General features: G+C 31.7%; 1 protein-coding gene across 4 annotated transcripts in view; it reads left to right on the top strand.

Moving 5' to 3' along the window:
- The window catches only part of LOC123699154 (transcription factor HNF-4 homolog), a 67,889-nt gene that overhangs the window by 48,226 nt on the left and 6,355 nt on the right, over window positions 1-13,308 (top strand). For all 4 annotated transcript variants that reach the window (XM_045646039.1, XM_045646038.1, XM_045646037.1 and 1 more), the window contains exons 4-5: window positions 1,820-1,947; window positions 4,432-4,578. In XM_045646039.1, coding sequence (XP_045501995.1) covers window positions 1,820-1,947; window positions 4,432-4,578 — 275 coding nt within the window. The remainder of the gene's footprint in view (window positions 1-1,819; window positions 1,948-4,431; window positions 4,579-13,308) is intronic.

Here is a 13,308-nt window from a genome sequence, read left to right on the forward strand (position 1 = left end):
CAATAGATGGCGCGCGGTGTGTCCCTTAAGACACATAAAACTGAAAGGATAGAATAAATTCGATTGCTCAGGCGGGTCACGAGTGGCTGAGTTGGTTAGGCATCCGCCCCGGAATGGCGCGAAGGATGCGGGTTCAAGTCCCGCCTCGTGATCGAATTTTTTCTATCCTTTATAAATTTATATTTATAAAGCATTTGAATGCCATAAAAACCAAAAAATATAAATTCAAGAAAAGGTCGTGTTCCATCGTTACAATATTGTATTCACTGAAAAGTGCTTCATATTGGTTGAAATGGTTGTTAAATCATCTCAATAGATGGCGCGCGGTGTGTCCCTTAAGACACATAAAACTGAAAGGATAGAATAAATTCGATTGCTCAGGCGGGTCACGAGTGGCTGAGTTGGTTAGGCATCCGCCCCGGAATGGCGCGAAGGATGCGGGTTCAAGTCCCGCCTCGTGATCGAATTTTTTCTATCCTTTATAAATTTATATTTATAAAGCATTTGAATGCCATAAAAACCAAAAAATATAAATTCAAGAAAAGGTCGTGTTCCATCGTTACAATATTGTATTCACTGAAAAGTGCTTCATATTGGTTGAAATGGTTGTTAAATCATCTCAATAGATGGCGCGCGGTGTGTCCCTTAAGACACATAAAACTGAAAGGATAGAATAAATTCGATTGCTCAGGCGGGTCACGAGTGGCTGAGTTGGTTAGGCATCCGCCCCGGAATGGCGCGAAGGATGCGGGTTCAAGTCCCGCCTCGTGATCGAATTTTTTCTATCCTTTATAAATTTATATTTATAAAGCATTTGAATGCCATAAAAACCAAAAAATATAAATTCAAGAAAAGGTCGTGTTCCATCGTTACAATATTGTATTCACTGAAAAGTGCTTCATATTGGTTGAAATGGTTGTTAAATCATCTCAATAGATGGCGCGCGGTGTGTCCCTTAAGACACATAAAACTGAAAGGATAGAATAAATTCGATTGCTCAGGCGGGTCACGAGTGGCTGAGTTGGTTAGGCATCCGCCCCGGAATGGCGCGAAGGATGCGGGTTCAAGTCCCGCCTCGTGATCGAATTTTTTCTATCCTTTATAAATTTATATTTATAAAGCATTTGAATGCCATAAAAACCAAAAAATATAAATTCAAGAAAAGGTCGTGTTCCATCGTTACAATATTGTATTCACTGAAAAGTGCTTCATATTGGTTGAAATGGTTGTTAAATCATCTCAATAGATGGCGCGCGGTGTGTCCCTTAAGACACATAAAACTGAAAGGATAGAATAAATTCGATTGCTCAGGCGGGTCACGAGTGGCTGAGTTGGTTAGGCATCCGCCCCGGAATGGCGCGAAGGATGCGGGTTCAAGTCCCGCCTCGTGATCGAATTTTTTCTATCCTTTATAAATTTATATTTATAAAGCATTTGAATGCCATAAAAACCAAAAAATATAAATTCAAGAAAAGGTCGTGTTCCATCGTTACAATATTGTATTCACTGAAAAGTGCTTCATATTGGTTGAAATGGTTGTTAAATCATCTCAATAGATGGCGCGCGGTGTGTCCCTTAAGACACATAAAACTGAAAGGATAGAATAAATTCGATTGCTCAGGCGGGTCACGAGTGGCTGAGTTGGTTAGGCATCCGCCCCGGAATGGCGCGAAGGATGCGGGTTCAAGTCCCGCCTCGTGATCGAATTTTTTCTATCCTTTATAAATTTATATTTATAAAGCATTTGAATGCCATAAAAACCAAAAAATATAAATGCATATTATTTTTTTAATATTTAAAGTTTTTTTATTTTCCACAGCCGTACAAAATGAGCGGGACCGGATCAACTGCAGGAGGCCATCGTATGAGGAACCGACACAAGCGAATGGACTCTCAGTGGTGTCGCTACTCAATGCTGAACTGTTAAGCAGAAAAGTCACAGATGAGGTACGCTACTTAAACTTTAGTAAGAAAGAAAGAAAGTTTATTTAGAAAGTAAGAAAAATATTTAAGAATAAACTATGGTTGAGTTTTGTTATTACAATTTTTAATTATTACAATTTTTTCCTCTTGTTGAATTTATCTCCGCTTCCTAACTTATACATATTATAAATGCGAAAGTGTTTGTCTGTTAGTTTGTCTCTTCTTCACGTTGCAATGGAGCTATTTTATGATATGATTTGGGTCTGGAGATAGTAATGAGCCTAGAGAATGACAAGGCTTTTTCCGGGGTGGAATATCTCAATAGTAGGCCTAGGGGAATTTCCTTTAAATACGCAGGCGAAGCCGCGGGCCGTGAGCTTATTGCTAGCATAACGACGATGACGACGCGGTCGGCGCAGTGGTAAAGTAACTGCCTACTGAGCCGACGGTCCCGGGTTCGATCCCCGGTCAGGGCAAATATTTGTGTGATGAACTCAATTATTTGTTCTTGGGTCTGGGTGTTATTATCTATATATGTATTTATTAATATTATATTTATCGTCGCCTAGTACCCACAACACAAGCCTTAATTGAGCTTACTGTGGGACTAGGTCGATTTGTGTATTAATGTCCTATAATATTTATTTATTTATTTATAAACATACAAGTCAATAATTGTCAACCTGTTGTAAGAGGGTATATAATTTCATCATCATGTATGATATTTTTGTCCTTATCGCAGCATTAAAACTTATATTTAACGAAGAAAATATAAATACAGTTAACAAAAATACACTAACGGCCTTACCTACTAATAAAAAGTTTTCAACCATTTTCTACCATAGCTGTGTCCTGCTCTTGCTCACATGAAACGTCAATCATAAAAACAAGACAGGTTATTGCAATAACTAATCCATTGCATAGCGAATGGGTAACATTTTGTTAGTAAGACCGTAAATGTATATGTAAATTATTTGTTATATAAGTCACGATAAGTATATTGGAGATAAGTGCATTAGATTATCATCTCAGTACATAAAGTTTGAATAAGAATGAGTCAACAGATTTGTTTGTAAATAATTTTATCCTTATCATTTTTAGTACATTGAAATACTTCTTATTAGGGGCCATCCATAAAGTACGTCACATGTAAAGGGGGGGGAGGGGGTCGACAAAGTGTGACATGGTGTGACAAGGGGAGGGAGGGGTCCTATGTTTCGTGACATCACATTTCAAAATACTAATCATGTAATTGGAAATATAAATTAAACTAAAAAATATGTCCAACTCATAGAGATCTAGAGAGATGCCAATCGCTTGCGCTGAGTACGAAACCTGGTGTCTCATAAAAATTTACTACACGGCCGTACTACACGATCGAACGGTTTTGTTAGCTTTAATATGTTCATTATATATTGCGGTATTCGAACTCCGCGTTTGAATAGAGTCACGTACAGAAGAAGCATTGTAAACTATTTACATAAATTATTGTGACTGTCGTTCTGTCACATAATAAAACCAAGAATCACTGTACGTAATATTGTTTTTGATATTTTAGTAAGAAAATCGTATAATTTTCACTACTTACCGATGGTATGTGATTCCATTTGACTTAAAGTTGCTGGTTTCACTTCGGTTTTTACAAACTTTAACGGAACAACACGGCATTGTCAAATAATACCCGGCCGACGGTCGAACGTCAACTGAATGCAACAAACAGCATGTGTTCTTTTTTTTGGGCATATTGCTGCGACACCGGCCCCGCCCCCTAACCATATCTCCCTTTAGTTTCTGTGATCTGTGGTCCAACTCTATCTTAAGGGCAATACGGTTTAAGTTGTTTGGTTGACAATTTATATTTATTCATTAGTTTATTTTTTGTTATTGTTTCAAATATTTGATATCCTAAAAAAGTACTTCATTTAAATAGAAATAAGACTAATTTCGGAACTGCTGTATGTGACGTCACACTAGGGAGGGGGGGGTCTCAGAAATGTGACCACCTGTGACAAGGACGGGGGGGGACTCAAAAACTCATGAAATTAGTGTGACGTACTTTATGGATGGCCCCTTATTTATGTTACATTTATGTTTAACACTTATTGTGTGTCCATCTAGTAAAATATAAATAAAGTATGTTTTTGTTATCCTTCTTCCAACCAATAATATTAAGAACACAAAAGTTTGTAGGAATGTGTAAAAGTATCAATGTATGTTATACATAAAACCAGCAGATCGAATCTGTATAAAAATTCGTACAGAGAAGATTCGCAATTCGCAAATTCGCAAGAAAGATGTTGGTCCATTCTCAGATCTATCCAATAGGCACAAAATTTCATAAGAATAAGTCCAGCCGGTTCGGAGGAGTTTTAATTCAAACACCGTGACACCCGAATATTTGTATATGATTACATATTTATTATAAATGTAAGGTTAAGTTAAGGAATAATTTGTAATATAAGTAAGAACTAGCAAGGATTATATTAATCTCTATATACCCTTAAACAGACAAACAACACAACAGACGCAGAGATAGGCAACCGTAACTTGGCCAAAATCAACGACGTGTGCGACTCCATCAAGCAGCAACTGCTCATACTGGTCGAGTGGGCGAAGTACATACCGGCGTTCACGGAACTGCATCTGGATGATCAGGTAAATAAAGGCAGGTTTAGGTAGTTTTTAAGGGTAAAATAGAATATTTTTTTCATCAAATTTAAGGCATCATGATACTAGAAAACACAGGCACATTTTAGTTTCAGGGTAACAAGAAATAAGCCTACCTTTGTAACTTAATTGAGCTGATTACCTTCTGCCCTGGTTGCCTAGAAGAGATCACTACTAAGTGATAAGGCCGCCAAATACATTAAACTGCTCCTTGCTTTTATTTTTGTATGTTCTAGTCTAGTATGTAAGTCTGTTTAGTTGTATTAAAGATAAGAAAATAAATAAAAATAAGGCGATTCCATATTTTTTATTATTTCATTAAAAAAGCTTTGATAATAATCTGTGTACTAATTAAATTTCTATTTTATTATTATATTTTTTGGACAAAGAAGACATACATATATGTAACTGCCATCTATCATCATGCATCTACATGCCTAACTAAAGCTTTCACGATAGTGATTTAAAAATAGGTGCATAAATTTTGTTTCATCACAAAAATTGAATTGCATGTTCCATTGCAATAAAGTTTAGTAATATAAAAATTGAAGTGCCTTGTGATCTAAAATCTGTCTTATTCCATAGCATTACAATTGAATATCCTTCGCAGATAGCGTTATTACGTGCACACATTCTTAAATATGATACGTACTGCGGTTTCTGTTAAATGTGCCATAATCCATAGCATTACAGTACAATATTCCCGCCGGGGGTTTAGTACGTGCGCACGGTTTTTGCAAAATGTGCCTTAATCCACAGCAATAAAGTTGAATATTCTAAATTTATAAAGAATAGTAAAAATTCGGTCACGAGGCGGGACTCGAACCTGCACCTTTCGCGGGGCGGATGCCAGACCAATTCAGCCACTCGTGACCCGCCAGAGCGATCGATTTTATTCTATTCTTTCAGTTTTATATGTCTAAGGGACACACCGCGCGCCATCTATTGAGATGATTAACAACCATCTCAACCAATATGAAGCACTTTTCAGTGAATACAATATTGTAACGATGAAACACGACCTTTTTTGTTGAATTTGATTTGAAAGCATTTGAATGCCATTAAACCAAAAGTAACTGTTGAAATAATTGTATATTGAAACACAACTTGTGGATGCTGATAAATTATCTTTATTTTTATAATACTTTTTTACAAACTACATTGTGCGCACACGACATTACACCACGAACCACAGAGACAGAGAGGAGGGCAAAGACAATTGCAGTTTACAGTGATACCATACAGACTATACAATAACCAAAATACAGATTATAATATTTGCCTATTACAACACGCCTCCTCAAATTTATAATCTTTATTTTCTTTAACAATATTACCTTTACTTACTTACAATGCTTATTAACACAATATAATACCTCCACCCAATTTATAATCCAATCAACTTTCACTTATACAATATTATAACTTGAACTTTGATATAAACTGTACTAAATTAATCTTTATTCTAATCTGTTATTCAAAATTAAGTTTCCAAACAATCTTATTACAAAACCTTACATTGATTTCCAATCTACATTATCTCCAGCATAGTCAGAATCTACCATACAATCTAATATTTCAGTGTCTACATTTCAATAGTATGTGTTGTAATAGGCAAATATTATAATCTGTATTTTGGTTATTGTATAGTCTGTATGGTATCACTGTAAACTGCAATTGTCTTTGCCCTCCTCTCTGTCTCTGTGGTTCGTGGTGTAATGTCGTGTGCGCACAATGTAGTTTGTAAAAAAGTATTATAAAAATAAAGATAATTTATCAGCATCCACAAGTTGTGTTTCAATATACAATTATTTCAACATGGTAGCAGAGCGTGGTTGATAAATTATGAAAAAATATCAACATCACGAGAAGATTATGAAGATACGTAAAAGTACAAGTTGCACAAGTAAATTGAATATAAAAGGGAAGGTTGAAAATTGATCAAGATTATTAGAAATATTGAAACAATGGCTAAGCAAGCCCGGATTGAAGATATTACGATACCTATTTTTGATGGTGCAAACTATTCAAGCTGGAAATTGAGGTTAATGACCTTGTTGGAGTACAAGGATTGTCACGAGCCCGCCACGACACATGTTCCGGTAAAAGATGAAAATATCATGAAGAAAAAAGATTTAAAGGCAAGAACTATCATAATGAGCACAATTTCAGATCGTCAAATAGAATATATTAGTGAATGCAAAACAGCTTATGAAATTATTAGAAAATTTGACAGGATGTACCTAACCCAGTCTACTGCTATGCAAATATTATGCAGAGCAAACATAGAAGAAGTAAAGTTGAATAATTATAGTACAGTTGAGGATTTTTTTGTTGCGTTTGAAAAAACAATAAACACATTTAAGGACGCCGGAGGAAAAATTGATGAAACAGAAAAGTTGAGATATCTTCTCAAAGCGCTCCCACCAAGTTATAGTTATATTGGAGATTTCCTTGATGTAATACCAGAAGAACAAAGGACTGTTGATTATGTGAGGACTAAAATTAAAGAAAAAAATATTACTTCATGCAATTCAGATGGTAGAAATAATGTGAGTACATTTAATATTAAAACAAAACTTCAATGTTTTATTTGTGGAAAGACTGGCCATTTCAAGAAGGATTGTTGGCAGAGAAAGAATATAAATGAACAAAATAAGGAACCAGGCAGATATCAAACGCATTACAATCATCGAGGACATTTTAGAGCAACCTACAGAGGTCAAAGCCGAGGCAGAGGTCGAGGTCATGCCAGAGATAACACTTCAAACAATTTTTCACCGCAGTCATGGACAACTCAAGTATTTAACTCGGAAGTAAAACAGGTATATTTTGATAACAATAAGAATAAAGAATGTATGTATAATAATGAAATAAATTTTCTTTTAGATAGTGGATGTACGGATCACATAGTAAATAACGATACTTATTTTTATAAATGTGAAGATTTAATAATTCCAGTCAATGTAAAATTACCAGACGGCAAAATATTAAGTGCGACCAAGGTAGGTGATATTAAAATTTGTTTTGAAAACTATTATAGTGAACAGTATGTAGATTTAAAGAATGTTTATTTTGTAAAAGGCATTAATCAAAATTTGTTGAGTTTTGCTAAAATAACTAAGTCTTCCACAATAGTAGCTACAGGTGATAATGCAAAAATATATAATCAGTATCATGAATTAATAACTGTTGCTCATAAAATTAACAATTTATATTATATGAAAGGTTTTGCATTTAACAACTTGAAAAATGATGTGTATACTCATTCTGTAAAATTGACTAATAAAGAGAAATGGCATAGGGCACTTGGACATGTAAATTTTCAATATTTAAATAAAATAGTTAATGATAAATTAGTTGATGGTTTGCCGGATAGGATTGAAAGTGTAGACATGAAATGTTCAAATTGTATACAAAGTAAAATGGCTAATGTTCCTTTTGAAAATAATAGAACTAAAACTAAAGAGATTTTAGAATTGATTCATACTGATTTAAACGGTCCACATAATACAACTGGTTATGGTGGAGAAAAGTATTTCTTGACATTTATTGATGATTATAGCAAATGTACTAGAATATTTTGTATTAAAAGTAAAGCTGAAACTGCTAATTGTTTTATAGAATTTGTAAACTTAGTAGAAAATAAATTTAACAAAAGAATTAAGAAATTACAGTGTGATAACGGGAAAGAATATTTAAATAAGGATATTATTAATTTTATTAAACAGAAAGGTATAGAGTTATTACCATGTCCACCATATGTTCATGAATTAAATGGAGTAGCTGAAAGATATAATAGATCTGCTATGGATATAGGTAGGTGTTTATTGAGGGAAGCTAATATTCACAGAAGATATTGGCCGGAAGTTATTAAAACGGCAGCTTATTTAAAAAATCGAACTATTGCTAATACTTTAGAAAATAAAACTCCTTATGAGATATTTTTTGGAATAAAACCAGATGTAGAACATTTAAAAATTTATGGAAGTAGAGTTTTTGTAAGAGTTCCTGAAGTTTTAAGAAAAAGTAAATGGGATGATAAAGCTAAATTAGGAATATTAGTGGGGTATAATGAAAATAGCTACAGAGTTCTTTTGAATAATAGGATAGTAAATGCTAGGCATGTTCAGGTAGTCGAAGAAAATACTAAATTAATTTGCTTAGAAAAACAACATGGTCAAATAGTTAAAGATAATGATTTAGAATCTGATACAACATTGAATGTTTCAAATAAAATATGTAATACGGAATATGAAAAAGATACAAACATAGATGAGAATTATAAAAATGCTTTAGAACACGTTGTAAACAATGATAATCTTGATGATGATGAGAATAACGAATCTGTAGGAGTAGAAAAACTTAAAAGAAAGCGAATTCCAGTTTCTAGATATGGTAATCCAGTTTCACACTTTATATATGTAAATTATACTGATGCAAACGTACCAAATACTTATGAGGAAGCAATGAGCTCAATTGATCATGAACTATGGCAAAGAGCAATGGACTCTGAAATAAATAGCTTAAATAAAAACAATACTTGGCAAATTGTTGAAAGGCCCAAAGATAAAAAGGTTATTGATTTTAAGTGGATTTTTAAAAAAGAAAAGTAATAATGTTTACAAAGTAAGATTAGTTGTAAAAGGATTTCAGCAAAATGATTTAATGTTTATAAAAGTTAAAGTTTAAGTTTATTAAATGTTTATAAAAGGATTAGATTTTGTAAGAAGTAACTATGATTATTGTTTATATGTAAACAGAGCGAGCAAAGATCCAATATATATATTACTGTTTGTTGATGATCTTTTAATTTGTTGTAAAAGTAAAAATAAAATTGAAGAAGTAAAAATTAGCTTGATGAAAAGGTTTGCAATGAAAGATTTGGGTAAAATTAAAAGTTATATTGGTATAGATATAGATTATAGTAATGATAGAAATGTATTGTCTTTAAATCAAACAAAGTATATTGAATCTTTGGCTGCAAAATACAATTTAGAAAATTCTAAGTTATATGATACTCCAATGGAAACTAATTTGAGATTAGAACAAGCTAAGGAAATTGATGAAGGTATTCACTACAGAAATTTAATAGGTGAATTATTGTACATCAGTAACGGCACTAGGCCAGATGTAGCATATAGTATCAATTATTTCAGTAGGTTTCAGAATTGTTACAGTCAAACACACTATAAATATGCAATGAGAGTATTAAAATATTTGTTTAAGACTAAGGATTTAAAGTTAACATACTATGGAAATGTAGACACTGAAATATTAGATTGTATGGTAGATTCTGACTATGCTGGAGATAATGTAGATCGGAAATCAACATCAGGTTTTGTTATTAGATTGTTTGGAAACTTAATTTTTTGGAAAACACATAAACAAAATGTGGTTACTAAATGTTCAACTTTTGCAGAGTATATTGCTATGTCAGAGGCAGTGTCAGAAGTACTTTTTATTAGAAACTTGTTAAGTGATTCATTTGATTTGGAATTTTATAAACCGGTAAAATTGTATGAAGATAACTCAGGTGCGATTGCAATAGCTAAATATGGTAATTTTACAAAAAATTCAAAACACATTGAAGTGCAGTATCATTATATAAATGAGAATTATGAAAGAGGAATTATTGATATTGTTAAAATTGATTCAAAATGTAACTTAGCAGACATGTTAACTAAAAGTCTAGATAAGACAAAATTTTTGAAAAACAGATTAGAATTAAGATTAATTTAGTACAGTTTATATCTAAGTTCAAGTTATAATATTGTATAAGTAAAAGTTCAAGTTCAAGTTATCATATTGTATAAGTGAAAGTTAATTAGATTATAAATTGGGTGGAGGTATTATATTGTGTTAATAAGCATTGTAAGTAAGTAAAGGTAATATTGTTAAAGAAAATAAAGATTATAAATTTGAGGAGGCGTGTTGTAATAGGCAAATATTATAATCTGTATTTTGGTTATTGTATAGTCTGTATGGTATCACTGTAAACTGCAATTGTCTTTGCCCTCCTCTCTGTCTCTGTGGTTCGTGGTGTAATGTCGTGTGCGCACAATGTAGTTTGTAAAAAAGTATTATAAAAATAAAGATAATTTATCAGCATCCACAAGTTGTGTTTCAATATACAATTATTTCAACAGTATGTTAACTTCCAAACTTTAATTTAATCCGTCTTAAACATATTTTAATACTCCCATTGCATATTCATAGTGTTTGACTGTAACAATTCTGAAACGTTTTCAAATAATTAATACTATACACTACATCTGGCCTAGTGCTGTTACTAATGTACAATAATTCACCTATTAAATTTCTGTAGTTGATACCTTCATCAATTTCCTTAGCTTGTTCTAATCTTAAATTAGTTTCCATTGGAGTATCATATAACTTAGAATTTTCTAAATTGTATTTTGCAGCCAAAGATTCAATATACTTTGTTTGATTTAAAGACAATACATTTCTATCATTATTATAATCTATATCTATACCAATATAACTTTTAATTTTACCCAAATCTTTCATTGCAAACCTTTTCATCAAGCTAATTTTTACTTCTTCAATTTTATTTTTACTTTTACAACAAATTAAAAGATCATCAACAAACAGTAATATATATATTGGATCTTTGCTCGCTCTGTTTACATATAAACAATAATCATAGTTACTTCTTACAAAATCTAATCCTTTTATAAACCTATCAAAACAATCATACCATACTCTAGGACTTTCTTTGAGACCGTAGAGAGCTTTTTGCAATTTACAAACTTTATTGTCTCCTATTACAAAACCTTTCGGTTGATTTATATACACTTCTGACTTAACACAACCATTTAAAAATGCAGTCTCAACATCCATCTGTTCAATAAATAAACTATTTTTACAACTGTATGACAATAAAATTTTTAATGTTTGCATTCTTCCTACTGGTGAATAAACATTTTCAATATAATCATTTTGCTGAAATCCTCTTACAACTAATCTTGCTTTGTAAACATTATTACTTTTCTTTTTAAAAATCCACTTAACATCAATAACCTTTTTGTCTTTGGGCCTATCAACAATTTGCCAAGTATTGTTTTTATTTAAGCTATTTATTTCAGAGTCCATTGCTCTTTGCCATAGTTCATGATCAATTGAGCTCATTGCTTCCTCATAAGTATTTGGTACATTTGCATCAGTATAATTTACATATATAAAGTGTGAAACTGGATTACCATATCTAGAAACTGGAATTCGCTTTCTTTTAAGTTTTTCTACTCCTACAGATTCGTTATTCTCATCATCATCAAGATTATCATTGTTTACAACGTGTTCTAAAGTATTTTTATAATTCTCATCTATGTTTGTATCTTTTTCATATTCCGTATTACATATTTTATTTGAAACATTCAATGTTGTATCAGATTCTAAATCATTATCTTTAACTATTTGATCATGTTGTTTTTCTAAGCAAATTAATTTAGTATTTTCTTCTACTACCTGAACATGCCTAGCATTTACTATCCTATTATTCAAAAGAACTCTGTAGCTATTTTCATTATACCCCACTAATATTCCTAATTTAGCTTTATCATCCCATTTACTTTTTCTTAAAACTTCAGGAACTCTTACAAAAACTCTACTTCCATAAATTTTTAAATGTTCTACATCTGGTTTTATTCCAAAAAATATCTCATAAGGAGTTTTATTTTCTAAAGTATTAGCAATAGTTCGATTTTTTAAATAAGCTGCCGTTTTAATAACTTCCGGCCAATATCTTCTGTGAATATTAGCTTCCCTCAATAAACACCTACCTATATCCATAGCAGATCTATTATATCTTTCAGCTACTCCGTTTAATTCATGAACATATGGTGGACATGGTAATAACTCTATACCTTTCTGTTTAATAAAATTAATAATATCCTTATTTAAATATTCTTTCCCGTTATCACACTGTAATTTCTTAATTCTTTTGTTAAATTTATTTTCTACTAAGTTTACAAATTCTATAAAACAATTAGCAGTTTCAGCTTTACTTTTAATACAAAATATTCTAGTACATTTGCTATAATCATCAATAAATGTCAAGAAATACTTTTCTCCACCATAACCAGTTGTATTATGTGGACCGTTTAAATCAGTATGAATCAATTCTAAAATCTCTTTAGTTTTAGTTCTATTATTTTCAAAAGGAACATTAGCCATTTTACTTTGTATACAATTTGAACATTTCATGTCTACACTTTCAATCCTATCCGGCAAACCATCAACTAATTTATCATTAACTATTTTATTTAAATATTGAAAATTTACATGTCCAAGTGCCCTATGCCATTTCTCTTTATTAGTCAATTTTACAGAATGAGTATACACATCATTTTTCAAGTTGTTAAATGCAAAACCTTTCATATAATATAAATTGTTAATTTTATGAGCAACAGTTATTAATTCATGATACTGATTATATATTTTTGCTTTATCACCTGTAGCTACTATTGTGGAAGACTTAGTTATTTTAGCAAAACTCAACAAATTTTGATTAATGCCTTTTACAAAATAAACATTCTTTAAATCTACATACTGTTCACTATAATAGTTTTCAAAACAAATTTTAATATCACCTACCTTGGTCGCACTTAATATTTTGCCGTCTGGTAATTTTACATTGACTGGAATTATTAAATCTTCACATTTATAAAAATAAGTATCGTTATTTACTATGTGATC

The sequence above is a fragment of the Colias croceus genome, chromosome 17 (genome assembly GCF_905220415.1).
Source record: "Colias croceus chromosome 17, ilColCroc2.1".
In the NCBI taxonomy this organism is placed as follows: domain Eukaryota; kingdom Metazoa; phylum Arthropoda; class Insecta; order Lepidoptera; family Pieridae; genus Colias; species Colias croceus.